The 17,325-nt window shown below is 42.5% G+C and overlaps 3 protein-coding genes across 5 annotated transcripts; all 3 read right to left on the bottom strand.

Moving 5' to 3' along the window:
* Positions 1-1,242: 1,242 nt before the first annotated feature.
* On the bottom strand, positions 1,243-4,430 carry LOC136475810 (uncharacterized). 3 transcript variants are annotated; one of them, XM_066473430.1, is made up of 7 exons: positions 3,436-4,430; positions 3,169-3,267; positions 2,879-2,949; positions 2,737-2,781; positions 2,332-2,437; positions 1,759-1,891; positions 1,243-1,645 (listed from the first exon to the last, which is right to left on the bottom strand). In XM_066473430.1, exons 2-7 carry the CDS (start codon positions 3,243-3,245, stop codon positions 1,511-1,513), a joined length of 567 nt encoding a protein of 188 aa, XP_066329527.1. In that variant the 5' UTR covers positions 3,246-3,267; positions 3,436-4,430; the 3' UTR covers positions 1,243-1,510. The 3 variants fall into 3 exon arrangements, with proteins under 3 accessions (XP_066329527.1, XP_066329530.1, XP_066329529.1); XM_066473433.1 differs by having other exon boundaries at positions 2,879-3,060; positions 3,169-3,225; positions 3,436-3,734; XM_066473432.1 differs by lacking the exon at positions 2,737-2,781 and having other exon boundaries at positions 3,436-3,734.
* Positions 4,431-5,062: 632 nt separating this feature from the next.
* Positions 5,063-10,703, bottom strand: LOC136468613 (uncharacterized). Its single transcript, XM_066467116.1, has 5 exons — positions 10,677-10,703; positions 8,476-8,634; positions 8,283-8,392; positions 7,457-7,523; positions 5,063-6,213 (listed from the first exon to the last, which is right to left on the bottom strand). The coding sequence occupies exons 1-5, from the start codon at positions 10,701-10,703 to the stop codon at positions 6,166-6,168; spliced, it is 411 nt and encodes a 136-aa protein (XP_066323213.1). The 3' UTR covers positions 5,063-6,165.
* A 35-nt stretch (positions 10,704-10,738) lies between these two features.
* LOC136471188 (tubulin-folding cofactor E-like) lies at positions 10,739-15,716 on the bottom strand. The gene is made up of 15 exons (XM_066468929.1): positions 15,365-15,716; positions 15,015-15,185; positions 14,791-14,837; positions 14,453-14,599; positions 14,292-14,366; positions 13,995-14,104; positions 13,761-13,888; positions 13,535-13,596; positions 13,336-13,443; positions 13,212-13,246; positions 12,861-12,929; positions 11,703-11,794; positions 11,535-11,611; positions 11,202-11,279; positions 10,739-11,083 (listed from the first exon to the last, which is right to left on the bottom strand). The coding sequence occupies exons 1-15, from the start codon at positions 15,672-15,674 to the stop codon at positions 10,985-10,987; spliced, it is 1,608 nt and encodes a 535-aa protein (XP_066325026.1). The 5' UTR covers positions 15,675-15,716; the 3' UTR covers positions 10,739-10,984.
* Positions 15,717-17,325: the final 1,609 nt, after the last annotated feature.

Here is a 17,325-nt window from a genome sequence, read left to right as displayed (position 1 = left end):
AAATTGTAGCATTGTTGTATTTGATTTTGGTTCAGTTTGGAGTATTTGATTTTTGTTTGAGTTGGAGATCTGTACGACATGGTAACTTGGGCAAGTTCTGTTTACTTTGTGGTTTGATTCGATTCATTGTTGTATTTGATTTTGGTTTTGTTTGGAGTATTTGATTTTAGTCCAGAAAAACGAAAAAAGAATCGGAAAGGAAAAATTATTCGGATGTGGAAAAAAAAAGAAACCGAACAAGTGTCTGCTGCACTATGGCGCTTGGTACAATGCTTACATTTGCCGGCAAGTTCAACTTGCAAAACTCTCTTAACAAACCATGAACGTTGACTCACTCATTTGGAAAGTTTGGACACCGCCTAAATTCGAGTTCATGGGTGCTTCTCCATCCATAACAAACCATGAACGTTGCTAGAAATGCTTGGGTTTTCAATTGGAGAGAGTTAGCTTGTAATCAGCTACTCTACAAAAATGATAGATGGGATCAGAATGTGGATCATGGCAGGCTCAGAACATCTCGCGATTCTGATAGACTGACTATGAGCGTTTTTAACCTCTTTGTACAACTTTTTATATAGTTTTTTTACGAATGTTGTTTTTTCTTCTTGTATCTGGCCTGTCTTGAGAGGCAGTCCTCGTGCCTTTCGTTTCAGAAAAGAAATTTCGCCACGCAGAGTGGGGCATCCATATTACAACTTCTAAAGCATTTTGCGAGGTACGGTTCCTAAGTTGGGAGTATTTCTTAAAAAAGGGCGTACCCAGTGCAGAGAGCTCCTGCTCTGTGCGGGGTCTGGGGAAGGGTGTCAGTGGCAAGCCTTACCCTCGCCTGTGCAATGCGAGGAGATCGCGACTCGAACATGGAACCTTCCGGTCACAGACGGTAAGACTCTACCGCTTGCACCAAGCCCGCCCTTCTTATGAGTATTTCTATTTTACTTTTTAATTAACTAAAATGAGAACTCCCTCCATTCCAAACATAAGATAATTTGACTTTTCCAGATACATAGTTTTTGCTATGCACTATGTCTAGGTATGTAATAACTAAAAACAATATATAAGTCAAAATTTCTTATAATTTGAAACAGAGAGAGTACATTTTAATAGGATTATTAATCACTAGGTTACCTTGCCACTGAAAACTTATGATTCAAATTTCAAACATCTGTTTCTGAATTCCTACAAGCATGTACAGTACCAGTACCTACAGAAAATTTAGCTGAACACAGCCCATGCGATACAACGGGAAGAATGGCACAGTGGTCCGTGCCCTTTGTGCTTCCTAGCTTTATTCAAAGACTTCGTAAATAAATTCATAAATACACATCTCACTATATGATTGTGAAGTCAGCATACAGAATTATAGAGGACACATGCCTCTCAAGTCGTATTTATTCGCCAGTGCCTGGGATGGCCGAGCAACATGATGCTGGAACCCATCTCAACCCGACGGCATCACAAAGAATTTGTTGTACACAATTTCAGGAGCATTCAATTCAACCTGCCACAGTAGTTACACCGCCTTGATTGGGGTCCTGGGGCTCGAAGGAATGCCGCCAAACCTGTTGACCAAGACCTTGAAACAAGGGAACGAAACAACATACAGCACGGCCAGTACAAATGGTGCAGCAACGAGCCAACCCAGCATCTGTTGTCGACAATAGCAGTAGTCTTATGTCAATGTCGCAGCAAAGCAAGAGTAAAATAGTGCTCCTATCCTATGAATAAGCAGAACTGATTGCGGAAAGGCTGTTCACTAACCGCACGGACGATGCTCAGTAGCACATCCTTTGAGGCATGACCAGTGAGGACATTCTTCAATGCATTGGCCGTCAAGGGGAAGTGCCCACTGCCAGTGATGGTTTCCCCCAAACGCAAAAAAGGGACGATCAAGCTGCAGAAAAGGGGGTTCAGCAATTAGCAGAGCCAAACATATTAAAACCAGAAAGAAAGAATGTAGAGAACTGAGAAACTCATCAGGTGGCTGGATTAGAAGCATACACCGCTGTTGTACAGTTGGTTATTCATATCAAAAGCATGTCTCAGTTGAATTGTAAAGCAAAATGAAGCAGATCATTGACGCAGGGCAGAATTTAACAAATATATTCAGTTACTCAATAGAGCCTGCAAAATCCTTACACCCATAAACGTGATAGTAATAACTGATTTTGGCTGTGTGGCAGTGCAGATACAGTTATGCAAGATTGTTTCTTGATGCAGTCACTAGCATACTACTAGAATCCAAGCTTGATCTATGCAAATGATCTCACAGAGACTCAGACCTTCGTAGGCAATCAGGTATGGCTTTGGCCACAGGAGATTGACTGTGTGTACCTTAGCTCAATGGGAGTGGCGGCCAAATTTAGAACCATAACAGTAACAGCATTGCAACGACTTCCCAACATTGCTACAGCAACAGCACCAAGAATAACAGTGGTCCCTGGAATCACAATATGCTCAAGGATAAGTGATGATGCTTTGAGGAACATATGGCTGGATCGCCAATTGATATAATGCAGGATTAGTGATTAAGCATGACTGCCAGATTGGTTTGCAGGCATGATTGAGCATGACTACTGTTGAAATTTTGAGAAACTTTTAGAGTAAATTTAATTTATGTCGTACTTATAGGTGCACCAGAGCTAAAAAGGGGTTTTATTTTTGGCCTCCCATACAGGCTACTGCCAATAACATGATGGTTGGGATGAATCAAGAACCAGAAGACATTTGACAGAATACCAACACTGAAGCACGGGAAACTTGAGAGGGTAAGAATGATCATGCCTTCGAAAAAAAAAGAAGAATAGAAAAGATGGGTCATGCTTTAGTTGCATGATAAGAAAGTGGGACAATGAAATGCATATACTAGGGAGCTCCTTACCACATATTGGAAAGATCCCAATCGTGAGACCAAGGGCAGCAGAGAAGGCCAATTGCTTGGGTTCTGCTCCCCTGCACGGCATCCCAACAGAAGATTGTCAACAACCTCATTCAAGAAGCAGATGGAGAAGACATGCATGCAAAGAATCAGGGTACTGCCAAGCTGAATGCCAAAATCTTGGCCTGAAATGCAGTGCTCCTCCGTAGGACGCATTAGCTATTATTATGACTGAAATGAAGCGATTGGGTTGAAGAAGTGCAGCAGATGGGGAAAAGAGTGGGGGTCCCTACCTTCTGATGACCTGCAGCACGGGATCAACAATCTTGGCCTGGAGCCATGCGCCAGCCCTGGTGAGAAGAGAGCCCATTCAATTAAGCCGGGGGCATTCCCTGGTGGTGGAGTTGAAGGGAGCAGGGGCAGGGGCGGAGCAGTACAGGACATGGGTGTGCACAAACAATAATTTTTGGTTTAGTAGGCATAATACACATGTACAATCGGCTCAGATCCGAATATAAATAGCCAAATAGCAGGAAGGGAGGAGAAGGGGGTGCGTATACCTGGTGGAGTGTCGCCGGCGAAGACCTGGGCACCTGGCTTAGGGCGTCAGCGGCGGTCGCCCAGTTGTCCGACGAGGGGTGAACAGGTGAAGAAAAGGAGAGCAGAGTTGAACGCAGTCCGGGGCCCTTTGGTGCTCGTGCTGGTGCTCCGACGAGGAACGGGTGGGAGATGGAAGGTTGAGAGGACCGGAATGGAGGAGGACGCCCCGGAACCTTGGATCTGGCGGGCCTCCGTCGTAGCAAGCAAAAGTTTCGGGCAAAGCAACGTCGGGTGGAGTGCAAATCACCAAATCCTGCAGCTGTTTAAACAAAAACAGATATAAATTGGATTTGGACTTTAGACACCGGCCATCCTTGCTTGACAACCAACGGGTGACACGTGTAACTTTACAATCAGTGTTTGTACGATAGCGACTTTGTATTGTTCATCAATGGTTTTGATTTTTTTTATCAGCAACACTGCAACAGTTATTGAGAAGATGCTTCAAACACGGAGAGTGGACTTACCTCGTTTTTGACAAATACATTGGTTATTAGCATTAAACATGTTCCAGCATCTTCGAGAGTTTTTTTTAAGACTCACTCTCTAAATAATTATTTAGAAAGTTATTTAAATAAAAATTTCTCTCTTTCTTTTTCACGTATAAACTCTCTAAATCATTATTTAGAAAGTTATTTGAATATAAATTTCTCTTTCTTTTTCACTTATTAAAATTTCTCTCTTTCTTTTTCACTCTCCAATAGTTTCTCTATAGAGTGACATCCCTGCTCTCTATCTTTGGCTTGCGAGGTATCAGACACGGAGGATAACAATACTTAGGGATTTAATAAAGTTGTTGGAAAGTTGCTGAGGTAGAAGATCCTTTGGTCCTTTAGACAGTTGTACCAAATTCATCATGATCCTTAGAAGTAAGCACCAATGTTGTTTAAAAGCTCAAAACACTAGATTGTAAGTTCTAGATCACAACTCTCATCCTCGGAGACCAAGAGATCTAAACCCATAAACTCTAACTCTAAGAGCTCCCTCTAAGATTGAGGGCCCTGCCCCATGACTCCATGAGTGCGTTCCAACAAGAGGTTACATGATTTTTTTTAACTAGGTAAATGCCCGTGCATTGCAACGTGAAAAATAATGCCACGATAACATATATGAACGTGTGTTATACTGTTACCAAAAAAATATTGCGAGCAGATGTACGGAATATCAATAGTACATAAGTCTTCATGAAAGACGGACAATTAAAATATAACTCAAGTTTTTATATGAAACCGAAACAATCAAGTTTATATTGTAATACTGTAAGAACCTAGTTCATTAGCTACTGTATCACTTCTTGTCCTAAATGTATTCTCTGACAAACCTAAGTGCCACACTTTCTAAACCACACCCTTTGGGTATTTGACTAGGCAAGAACCAACAATCAAGTAGTCACTTGAAGTTCTCCAAGCTATGTTGGAAGTGTCCTGTATATAAGTTGTTTGTTAGTAATATTTAAAGCTAAAGTATTGTTGACTATCTTGAAAAAAAATATGTAATGAAAGATATTACCTTTTTTATTGAGTTAGAACCTCTTTATATACAATATTATTAGTTAGTTGTTGTCTTCCTTTTTGTTGTACCTAAACAACATCACATAGCAGCATTAATAAGAGGTGGTTTTAGTTTAGGAGCGTCACTAATTAAAAAGAATGTAAACCGATAACTTGCAAAAAAGTATATGAAACTTGATTGAAATAATAATACTCTGTATTTTGTCACAAACATCAAATCAGAAAGTCTGGTCGAACATGTAAGATCAGATAATTAGAATGCATATGTTCATGCAAAGGAGTATCCAAAACTTGCTAAGAACAAAATAATGTGATTACCATGTCCTGAAACTCGGTGGCCTTGGAAAACTTACATGATGCAAAAAAAAGGTCTGTCAATTGTTTCCATAAGTTTAGGAACTGTAGAAACACTAAGATATTTCCACAATGCAAAAAAGGGTGCTAAATCTGTCCAAAAACTGCTAACTAAAAATATTTTATTGTTTGTATAGACAGTTTATACTGCTAACAAAAATGCTTAGTATGCAGTAATACACACTTTGGATTAATGTTCCTGCCTAAACAGTTTTTATTCGAACTCCAAAGTAGCAAAGCTTAACAACAGTATTCAAATGATCGAGGTGTTGTTGCTGCTTAACTATATATGCAGAGAAAGGTGTTTATGATGGCAACTTTTGAAAAATTATTTTGGCCTCCATGCAACGTTAAACAGCCTTCGCCTGTTATAGTTTTGCCTTATCAATTATTGAGATGCCCACTATCTCAAAGAAAAGGAATAAAAAGGTCTTTAGATGCCCACATCGCAGTACAAATGAATTAGATTACATACCATCTTTAGATTTCTAATATCCAGTCTTTGCAATACAATGGCTTCAAATTCTTTAAAATAGCATATTAGTGCTGCCTACACATACACCTTCTGTACCCTGTTTAATGCTAATTCAATGCATGGTGTTGACCTGCAACTATCAATAAGGCATGTGAACAGACTACATCCATCGAAAAAAAATATATATACAAGAATCAAATGGTGACTATTTAGTCCTAGAAAAAGTACATATTCAGGAAAGGGAAATGCAGCGTGGAGGGGAAAAAACGATCTTGCGCAACTTTAAGTCTCCAAACGCGCGGAGCCGCTTGAGAATGTGCTCCACACGAGGAGAGAGCCTGAAGAGCAGATTACAGCAGAGCAGTAGGATTCACAGCATAGCAATAGGGTCTATTGACCTAAAAAAGATGGACACAATATCATTATTCATAAATGTGCACTTTTCTTTGTTCACAAATAACCCAATGATTTTATATCTACAACAAAACAAGAACAGTGTATGCATTCAAGCATATATCAAAACTGCATCTGAATCGAAATAATTGAGGCTGCAATGGAGGCAAACATCCATGAAAGCTCTAGGAATCATGATCAATGTACAGGAAACATGGTCAGGTTGTGAGACAAAAGTCAACAACTAGACTCGAGGGATAAACTAATACACGAGCATGTGACATACGTGCTGCTGAACATTGGACACAGTAATCACAGGGTCATCTTGACAAAACAAATAATTGTAGGTATGTTTTTCAATTCATGGCTGCACCCTATTTTCATAAATCGAGTCGCGGTCTCCTCGCATTGCACAGGCGAGGGTAAGGCTTGCCACCATAGTTCCGCTAGGCGCTCGCCTAGGCGCGACTAGGCTCTAGTCGGAGGGTGTCCGCCTCGCCTATGGGGGTAGGCGGACCCCTAGGCGGCGGCGGCTCGGCGGCGGCGGCGGTGGTGGTGGAGGAGCGCCTGGCGGAGGTCGTCGGTGGGGGAGGAGGAGCTGCGAGCGGCGGCGGGCGCTCGCGCGGGCTTGCGCGGGCGGCGGTGGTGGTGGAGGAGCGCCTGGCGGAGGTCGTCGGTGGGGGAGGAGGAGCTGCGAGCGGCGGCGGGCGCTCGCGCGGGCTTGCGCGGGCGGCGGTGGTGGTGGAGGAGCGCCTGGCGGAGGTCGTCGGTGGGGGAGGAGCTGCGAGCGGCGGCGGGCGCTCGGGCGGGCGCAGGCGCGGGCGGCGGCGGTGTGGGAGGAGGCGTGGAGAAGGTGCGCTGGGCCGTTTTTAACGGTGGATAAGGTGGGTTGGGCCGTTTTTATGGGCCTTTCTTCTCTTTTCTCCCTGTTCCATGACCATTGGTCTTCTATTTTTTCTTTTCTTTTAAGTACTTAAGTATGTATTAATAAATTTAAGTATGTATTGGAAAACGCCTAGGAAAACGCCTAGGAACGCCTAGGCGCGATTAATCCCGCCTAGGCGCTAGGCTGAGGGTCAGCGCCTAGATTCCGCCCAGCGCCTAGCTGAACTTTGCTTGCCACTAACACCTTTTCCCAGACCCCGCACAGCCCTTTTTTACCCTATTTTCAGAAAGAACTCTCAAGGCAATATGTAATTTCATCTAGCAACATCTGCTAATTCACAGGCAAAGTATCACGAAGCCCACCATCATCCACCTATGCCAGAAGCCAAGACGTGGTAAGAGTCCAGCTAGAACTGGTACCCTGCGGCCCCTGGAAGCCAAAACCCAAAATGAATATTAGCATCGATCACACAGGAACTCCACTATTGCAAGCATCAAATCGAACCCATACTGCGTACATCCAATGAAGCTGCAGCTTCAACTGGTGGCTACAACTATTTTGTTGATTACACCAGGTATGGTGGTATTGATCTAGATAGCCTATTGCATTGCAGGAATCTACAAGTACAAATTTCTGTAAATCGGCCTTACTTATGACGAAAGATAGAATTTTTTTCTAAGTCCAACTGCACAGGTAAAAGCAACGGAGGGTACTAACAGCGGCGGGAAGACGTGAGCTAGTCAGATAACTGTTGAGTGCGTCTCTGGTCTATCTTCTCATTGCTCTAAAGTTTCAACTATCCACTAAATGACCTTTATCAAGTCTGGACTCTGGAGTCACGTTAGTGGTTGAAGTAAAGTAACTGCTCCAGCCTAATGAAGTATCTGCTCCAACCTAGACCCAGTTTCATCGGGGTAGCCTTTCAGTCTGCACGTTTGTTTCATATCTAAGGGCAGCTAGCCTAACAACACCTGATCGTTGCAGCATGGGCACCTAGTTTTTCCCGATTGGGAAAAAATCTAATCAGATTCTGTTCTTCGACTGGAAAAATCTACCCAGCAAGTCACCGGATGGAACAAACAAATAACATTGGCCGCAATAAGAATCAGACAAGGAATGAACGAATGGAAATTAAGAAGGGAAGTCCGCCAGGAGTGAGACACGTGTGGACGGAGGAAGAACGTGTACCTGTTCCAGCGAGCCCCATAGGTCGGCGGTCCGGAATTAGGACCTGCGACGGTGCCGCTGCTAGACGGAGAGGTAGAATGGCTAACCTGCTCGTATGAAGAAAAGCGGATCTGTGGCAGAACGGCTGTAAAGGGAAGCGCTCGAATGACACGGAAGTGAGTGAGAGATGAGAGTTTTCATCCTCGGGACTCACCTGCGGTAGCGGTACGGATGGAGGGAAGGGGCCGCCGCAGCCGCCGGCGTCGTAGCTTGGTTGGCGGCCGTGGCAGTGGACGAGCAGCGGCGGGCGCCAGGACCTAGGTGGGAGAATCCGAGCGACGACGGTGAAAGTCGTTTCGGTAAATTGATGAAACTAAGTGCTAACCTAGTTCATCAAGTGATCATGAGATAGGTAGCATATTTCAAGTATAGAAGCTAATGAAAATCATAACATGACAATGGTGATAGCATGGAGATGATCAAGGGCTTAAACTTGAAGAGAAGAAAGAGAAAAATAAAAAGCTCAAGGCAAAGGTATAACTTGTAGGAGCTATTTTGTTTTTGGTGATCAAGACACTTAGAAAGCGTGATCACATTTAGGTTTGATAGCCGTACTATTAAGAGGAGTGAAACTCGTATCGGAATGCGGTTATCAAAGTGCCACTAGATGCTCTAACTCATTGCATATGCATTTAGTATCTAGTGGAGTGCTAACACCCTTGATAATATTTGTGAAAATATGCTAACACATGTGCACAAGGTGTTTGCAGGGTTGAGATTCGGCGCTTTCGGGAAAATAGAATGCCTATTTTCTATTGCGCCGGATGCAAATTCTTAGTGGTTGGCACATTGGAGCAAGGGTGGAGAAGATAGAAGTGAGAACAGAGCTGATGCCAGCGTCGGTCCAGTGACCGGACGCTGGATCCAGAAGCACCGGACGCTGACTGCCTGTGTCCGGTCGCGTTGACTGTCGGTACAGTGGCTAGGGTTTACCACCAGATGCTGGGTTGTGTCCGGTCGAGGTGGACCGGACGCGTCCGGTCGCGGAAAACCAGGTTTTGACCCTTACTGTACTTGACCGGACGCTGAGGTTCCAGCGTTCGGTCAGTTTTAACCGGAGCGTCCGGTCAGCTTCATAGCCGTTGGAATCCGACGAACAGAGTTTGAAGCTGATGACACGTGGCGTCCATTTGTGGATCGGACGCTGAGTCCAGGGTTCGGTCAAGTGGACCGGAGCGTCCGGTTAGAGCGCAGAGTACCCAGTGAAGGGGTACAACGGCTCTATTTCATGGGGGCTTCTATTTAATCCCCATAGCCGGCTGTGGCTCATATCTTTGGCTATTTTTCATTGACATAGCAACCTTGTGAGCCTAACCAAAGTCCTCCCACTCATCTACATCATTGATTCATCATCATAGTGAGATTGGGAGTGATCCAAGTGCATTGCTTGAGTGATTGCATCTAGAGGCACTTAGTGTTCGTGTTTCGCTGCGGATTTCGCTTGTTACTCTTGGTGGTTGCCACAACCTAGATGGCTTGGAGCAGCGAGGATCGTTGAGCGGAGGTGGTGATTGTCTTCGGCTCCGATCGTGGTGATTGTGAGGGGTTCTTGACCTTTCCCCGGCGGAGCGCTAAAAGGTACTCTAGTGGATTGCTCGTGGCTTGTGTGATCCTCATCTTGTGTTGGTTGTGTGGCACCCTATTGAGGGTTTGGCGTGTGAACCTCCAAGTGAGTGAATCGCCACAACGAGGACTAGCTTGCCGGCAAGCAAGTGAACCTCGGTAAAAATCATTGTGTTCATCATTGATTCCGAGGTGATTGGTCTTCATTGTTATTCATCTTTGTGATTGATTGGTACTTCATCTACACGGCGGTATAACTATCCTAATCACTCTCTTTACTTTACCGCAAACTAGTTGACAAGCTCTTTAGTGTAGCTAGTTGTGAGAGCTTGCTTGCTTGGTTGGTGTGGCTCTTTAGTTGGTCTTTGAGAGCACACTAACATAGGATAGTGTCTTTGCTATTGTGTGAATAGACACTATCTAAACTAGAATTGTGGTAGGTGGCTTGCATTTTATGTAGGCTAGCGCAACACTCGCTTCGCCTCATAATTGTCTAACCACTTTGTTAAGTGTTGTTGTAGAAATTTTATTAGGCTATTCACCCCCCTCTAGCCATTAAGACCTTTCAGACAGCCGAGTTGTGTGGCCGCGGAGGGCGGATTGGATCAGGAGAGCAGGGAGCGGGCGGTGGTGGTGCGGCGACGGCCGAGGAGAGGGGGTTGGGTCGGGAGAGCAGGGAGCGGGCGGCGGCATTTTTCTCGGGCGCAATGAGCTGGGTTTTGATTTTGACGGGAGGGAGGGCCGCGGCGGGGGGTGGGAGAAATCGTCGTAGGGCTGGGGAGTCGCGGTAACTTTCATCCTGCCGGTAGAGCTGGACATTTACCGCTTTTTAGTTGTTGAGATAAACTAATTTTTTATGCAGTTTCCTACATTTGGCGGGGAAAAAAACTTGTCAAAAACAAATAACCGTCTTCACAATATTGTTACTATGCTAAATTGCTGATCCATTTTGTATCCCAAACCCGCAACAATATTCAACAAGTGCACATTTCCACAGAAAGAAATGTACAGTAAACGAAGAGCATCATCAGCTCCCTTGTCTTCAAAGACTAATAACTGCTGTAGTTTGCGTAGTTGCCGACCTCTCTGAAGACGACTGGCTAGCTCTCTTCGTCCACAACAATGGTTGCGCCCGAGCCAATTCCAAGCTCCATCAGAGAGGCCGTGTCCTCCTCCAGAAGTTGTGGTAGAGGGCATCCCTGTTCCAGTAAATGCAGTAGTCATCATACACGACTTTATGCATGAAAGGTACAGCCCCAGATCTTTTCGATAGGCATATGAGACAATAATCGTACGCGACGCAGTTACAATTCATACCTCTTCTTCGACAAACAGTCTCACTTTTAGGTCCTTCAGTTTAAAGAAGCTTTCACACAAAGATTTTAACTTCCCGACCTGTAACACATAGGAGTTTAAACGTTATTTCATCTCGATACATGGAAGAAACAAGTAAGGGTCTTTGAATTACTAGGCACCACAACTTTTACTGGTTCCCAGCAGTCAAACTAACATATCAAATGTTACTAAGAGATAGCTCGAATAAAAATCAGGAAATCATGTCCCACCATCATTGTACTGAAAACTAGGACCTCCCAAAGGAATGCAAACAACCCGATAAATAAGGATAGCTATGTAGTACCAACTACTCACAGTTGTTGTAGGAGGCAGTTTCTTTGTCAGTGGTTGCTTTTCACCCATTGATGGCCCCACACATTTCAATGTAACACCTGTATGCAGCGTACAAAAACAACCAGTTCTTTCAGCTGACCCGTCAACTATGTAAATCTAGTCAAGATTGAAGTTCAAGATCAGCAGTACTTATAAGGCCAGACGCCATCTTTTGTGGTCCCGATGTGCTTAAAGTTGGCTTCTCATCTTCAATACCATGAAAGGACTTCAGTTCAGCAAATCTGCATCAAGTTTTTTTTTTCTACCTCTATAAGTATCATTAACAATCTTACCACTATTTATGCAACTATCAAGTATATGTCAAGTGAATAAAACTAATAGATGAAAGCTAGCCACAAAACCCATAATTATTCTGTATTGCATATCCCATAGGCTATTCATGCCAGCTGCAGCTCTCGTGGTTACAGATAATCACTGCATTAGCATTATACACAGCATGATGTTGATTCCATTGAATATTGAATGAATGTGTTATGTCGTGGCTAATGATGGTCTTCAGCGCAATAACTGAATTTGATCATTTAAGAAACAGATTAGGGGTGGCAAAGACACACCAAACACTGAAGGTAAAAGAAACATATATTCTCAGTTTTCGGTTCAGCTGTAGTTTCTTGCGACATAACTGATGAAGAAAGCTAGGCCGATGCCACCTCGACATGAAGGCCCAAGGCCTATTTGTTGACATCCGTGGTCTGATAGGTGATGGCAACAGATGGCATGGAGGTGTGGCAGGGGTCAGCTAGATTAAGATCCACTGATCCATTGGAGACAGAGTTCAGGGTGTATGATTTGCCGGTGGTTCTGCTCTTCAGGAGCTTATCATGAGATTGCTTGCTCCAAGCCCTTAGTGGTCTAGTATGTCAAGTTGGTTATGGTAGGATTTTTATTTTCTTTTTGCAGTGGCGCATATGTAGTGTGAGTGGGTATGTTGGGATGGTTTTTTTCTAGCCATCCCGTTTTTGTAAGTTTTCCCTTTCTTAATGAAATGACAGACAGCTCTCCTGTGTTCGAGAAAGAAATCGGTGCAAACCAAGAAGTTTCACTGAACTACTATTGTTTTGTAAATTTCAGAAACCAAAATTTATTTGCTTTGTTTGTTTTTCGAATGTCAGGAGCCAAAATTTCCAAAAGGAAAATTAACCAAACAAAAAAAAAACTGAATGCCTACCCGGTCACCCCTAAAAAGAATTATATCACAAAATCAATGGACTGTTACTTCTCTGGATCATGTTGTGTCAGCATATACAATTTAAAAACCTAAGAATGAGATAAATGCCACAAACTTACCTAGGATGCAGTCGTTTGATCTCTTCTGGGTCATTTGATTCTATTTTTCCCATAACAAGGCGGACATATCTACAATGACATTGCTTGTATCAGAATTGCAGTGTGACTTCTAGAAAGGCAATTGAAGGGTCTTTTTTATTAAAAAAAAGCCTGAAAGAATGTACTAGCATTTCCTCAGAGAACCAGAAGAAAACTCTGCAGTTCAGATAGAGGAAAAAAACATTTTTAAATTTCCATTAATACTGATCTGATATCCTAAATAGGCTTGACTGGCCATACCACAAAGAAACCTCATACGGTCATATACTAGTTGGAATGATTTACAGATACAAAGGATCAAGATCAACTGACCGTATTTCAGATTCCCTCCGTTCACGTGGGCTTATCTAGACATGGCAAAAAGGATTAAGGATGTCATATATCTTTACAACATATTGTACATTCTAAGAAAAACATCCATGGAGTTGGCATAAACCTCACTGCCATTTAGTATTCCAACTTTCACAAGTCGAGCAACAAGCACAAAACGAGGAGCACCGCCCTTGGCAGGATCAGCTATAGGATTATCAGAAAGCCTGACATCCTACAAAAAATTAGAGATCAGTATGGTCATACCAATGTATTATAGATCAGCAACAAGATTCCAAAAAACTAGTTCACTGAAACCAGCTCACCCTTAAATTTGGGAACAGGTTAAGTGAATCCACTGAAGAAAAGTCATCTATGTCATTAGATCCTGGTGAACTTAAAAAAATCAATATTAGCAGTGTCTTCAGTTTTCACTTCCATTTGAAAAGCAGGAAGCACTAGTGCAGTACTGAAGTTAGACAGAATCATGCTCGAATCTTGGGTTCTTTATATGGCAAAGACAACAAAATCTACCCCACAGAAGGCATATACCTAACAAAAGAACTTGCAAATTTTCAAATGGCACAGCAGCTGCATCATCAAGAGGTCCATCTGTTGAAAGATTAGATGGATACTTCACATGCTTTAGCCTGTTTTTGTTCAAATGGAGTTGTTCCAAACTGGAGAAACAAGGGAGAGAGATCATAAATATTCACAGTATACCCAAATCAAATGCAGAAGTATCTATCAAATTAAGGGTGGGAACATTACTATTTCCATTTTTACCTTCTTAAGTAAGAAAATTTCACAATTTCATCCCATGAATCAATGTGATTATCTTCTAGATTTAGGAGTCGCAGTGTATTGAAACCTTGTACAAACTTTCCATCTGGGCTCTAGATAAGAAAGCGAGATACAGTTAGATGTACAAAAAATCATAATTTGTAATGTTGATGTACACCTTGCTGAAACAAGAAAAACATGCACTCGAAATATTGGAAAGGATAATTCAAAAACACCTAGATGTGTTCTCTATTATCATCGGATGCACATGGAAGCTGAGGTATAAGAAGAAACACTAACCATGATCATATTGAGCCTGTTTGACATCAGGTGGAGTTCACTGATACATGAAAGGGAAACTTTAATCTTTTCAACCTGTTATAAAGAAGTTAAAATGAGCTCACAGCGTGATTGGCAATGACTAACAACAAAAGCTTCAAAGTGACAGCAATTGGGTATACCAGTTCCCATGTTACACCACAGTTGTTGAGAACAAGAATTCTGATATTCTCGAGCATTGGAGTTTCTACAACGTCATTCTCCATGGTATTGTTTGTCAAATTAAGAACTTCCAGGGATGCCAGTGCTTGACAAAGAGAGGATATATCCTGAGAGGGAACCAAAATGTTTAGACACAGCAAACGAACAAACAGTTAAACACAGAAGGACAGGGGATATGCTGCAAACATTTGGTAGTACCACCAACACTGTTTCTCTTGTTGCTTTGATGTTATATAAAGCCACGCAATTGTAAGTAGAGCAATTGAAATAACAAGAATCGCTCTGTGGGAATTCTTACTTGCCACTGTAAGAATAGATTTCCAGTCAAGTCAAGAAGTCTGAGATCTGGAACATGCAAAACAGTTGTCAGAACAAATGGAAACCTAGGCTTTAATAAGTCCCTGAAGAAACAAATGGTAGCAGAACCATCTGCTCCAATTGCTACACGCATTATGGCTTATTTGCAATAAAAACAAGTAGTAAAATGGAAAAGATGATGATAATTCATAAGACAGTATTTACTTGGAACCAAGCTCTTTAGTTCATCCGGCGCTCCAATTGAGCTCACTCCCATGTACGAAACGGATGCACTGGTCAACTCATTGAAGTTGTTGAGCTTCTCCTGAACTTTGTCTGTGCCAACAAATTCAACAGAGACACGCTTCTGGCTTGTCGAGAAGACATACATCTCATCTGAACACAGTGCGCCAAAGCATGTAATCAAGGTAATTACGAAGGAAGTTCAACAAACTGCGATGATGTTTTCACAAATATTTCTACTCCTTTGCTGAAAGAAAGTGAGCATTGCCGGATCAAAAGAATGTGAAGGCAGCAAATTCAGGGAGCCGTCGGTCGGCGCGCACTGCACTAACCCTGCTCCTCCTTGGTGAAGTCCTGAACGCGGTAGCGTAGGCGGAGCGCGTCCGGGAGCGAGATCCCTCCGCTGATCGCGGTGGGGCGCGCGAAGGAGGCCGAGCACTCTCCCGCGGCAACAAAGTATCGGCGGCCGGCGAGCGAGCCGTCGTGCCGGCCGCCGGCGCCATCGTCCCAGTCGACGCCGACCCAGTCTCCGGCGTGGCCCTCTACGGGGCCCAGGTAGCGCACCGTGCCTACGCGGCGGGGGTCGCCGGCGGCGTGCACGCGCTGGCCCAGGCGGAAGGCGGCGGCGGCGGCGCTGGACATGACTGGACGACTGGACGACTGGGCATCTGGCCGTCGGTGATTGGTGAGAGGCGTGATGAGCGATGGAAGCCCATTGGGCTTGGCCCAACTGTGCTTGTTCGGCCCAAAATAAAAACAGCATCTCCAATAGTTGAAAAAAATCCACATTAGCTCCCTCAACTTTTACGAAAGTTTGATTTTACTCTATGAACTCTAAACCCGGGTAAACCACCTCCCTTAACTTTTAAAACCATTCGTAACCGGTTATAAGTGGTTTTCAAAGAAAATTTTATCTTTATCTTTTTTATTTATTTTGGCTGAATATTTGAAAAATCATAGTAAATCACAGAAAAATCATAAAATGGGAAATCTAATTTTGTTGGATTCCATATGAGTAAATATACACGCTGAACATATAATATGGTATGCTTTAGTATAATTTTTTTGCTATAGCTTTAGATCTATGCTTTTCTATAATTAATTCATAGCTGTAGTTTCTATGGTCCAGTTGTGATGAAATTTTTATGGTGGGCTAACTATTGTATGATTAAATTGTAGTAAAAATTTTATACTCATTGGATCATGTATAACTTAGTTATAGATTTATTTAAGTGTATGCTTGTTAAAAAGTATTTATAAATCTATAACTAAATTATACATAATCCATTGAGTATGAAATTTCTAAAAACTGAGATATGACAGCTCAGTCCTTAGGAAGTGCTCATATGGGTAGGATTTGAGTATTGTGAGCATCAATGTTGTACTATGTAATTCTCAAACAGAAATAAATTCTAAAAAATCACTTGCTAAATTAATGAGTTTTTCGAGTGACTAAAAAAAGTTGGGAGCAAATCGCAAAAAAAAAGTTGGGAGCACTCCATCCGATAAAAAAGTTAGGAGTATATTTATTGTCTTGCTCCAATCGTTTCTAAAATCTCGCTCCTAAATAATACTCCCTCCGTTCATAAATAATTGTCATCATTGGTGTGCGTGCCGCAAGTTTGATTCGATTTATAGAAAATACGTGCAACATTTGTATCTCCAAATAAATTTATTAAAAACTAGATTCAAAGATCTTTCCAATGATACTAATTATGTACCATAAATATTAATATTTTTTAATTTATATTTAGTCAAAGTTGTTTTTTGGGAAGCAAAAACGATATATATTCAGGGACAGAGGGAGTATGAAGGTAATTTTGCATCACCCCAACAACATTTATACTTTCCTTCTCTCTTGTACCTTTATATCTTGTCTTACTCCTTATTCTTCCTTACATCCTTCCACCTTTTGGATTGGCCGATGAATGCGCACGTATATATCCGCGCCATTAGAACATCTTCAAGAGTTTCCAAAACTCACTCATAATCTTTATTTTTTGGCAAGATTGAAAAAACTGCTCTCCAACAACTCCCTATCTTAACTCTGATCTTTCCATACTTGACAAAATCGACCTAGTCACGCGCAAATATACGCACGTGAATCCATCAGCCAATCTAGAGGCGGAAGGATCTAGGAAAGAATAAGTAGTAGGACATGGTTCTAAATGCAAATGAACAATGGAGAAAGAAAGTATAAACACAGTTAAGGTGATTTAAAAAAAGTCTAGGAAACCTGATGTAAAATTATCTTCTTCTATATTATGGGAGCGAGATTTTGAAAACTCTTAGA

This window comes from Miscanthus floridulus, chromosome 8, assembly GCF_019320115.1.
Source record: "Miscanthus floridulus cultivar M001 chromosome 8, ASM1932011v1, whole genome shotgun sequence".
Lineage (NCBI taxonomy): Eukaryota > Viridiplantae > Streptophyta > Magnoliopsida > Poales > Poaceae > Miscanthus > Miscanthus floridulus.
Note: the sequence above shows the minus strand (reverse complement) of the source record. Positions and strands in the feature narration are given on the sequence as shown.

What these genes read in the sequence shown, in the direction of transcription:
- LOC136475810 (XM_066473430.1), bottom strand. Translation starts at nt 3,245, where the DNA reads ATGGGCTCTCTTCTCACCAGGGCTGGCGCATGGCTCCAGGCCAAGATT. An exon ending in GCCACTCCCATTGAGCTAAG is followed by an intron (nt 1,892 to 2,331) that starts GTACACACAGTC and finishes CCTTTTCTGCAG; the next exon opens with CTTGATCGTCCCTTTTTTGC. An exon ending in TACTGAGCATCGTCCGTGCG is followed by an intron (nt 1,646 to 1,758) that starts GTTAGTGAACAG and finishes TGTCGACAACAG; the next exon opens with ATGCTGGGTTGGCTCGTTGC.
- LOC136471188 (XM_066468929.1), bottom strand. Translation starts at nt 15,674, where the DNA reads ATGTCCAGCGCCGCCGCCGCCGCCTTCCGCCTGGGCCAGCGCGTGCAC. An exon ending in ATCTATTCTTACAGTGGCAA is followed by an intron (nt 14,600 to 14,790) that starts GTAAGAATTCCC and finishes GTTCCCTCTCAG; the next exon opens with GATATATCCTCTCTTTGTCA. An exon ending in ATCAAACGACTGCATCCTAG is followed by an intron (nt 11,795 to 12,860) that starts GTAAGTTTGTGG and finishes AACTTGATGCAG; the next exon opens with ATTTGCTGAACTGAAGTCCT.
- LOC136468613 (XM_066467116.1), bottom strand. Translation starts at nt 10,703, where the DNA reads ATGTCCAGCTCTACCGGCAGGATGAAA. An exon ending in GCTCTACCGGCAGGATGAAA is followed by an intron (nt 8,635 to 10,676) that starts GTTACCGCGACT and finishes GTTAGCACTTAG; the next exon opens with TTTCATCAATTTACCGAAAC. An exon ending in CATCCGTACCGCTACCGCAG is followed by an intron (nt 8,393 to 8,475) that starts GTGAGTCCCGAG and finishes GTTCTGCCACAG; the next exon opens with ATCCGCTTTTCTTCATACGA.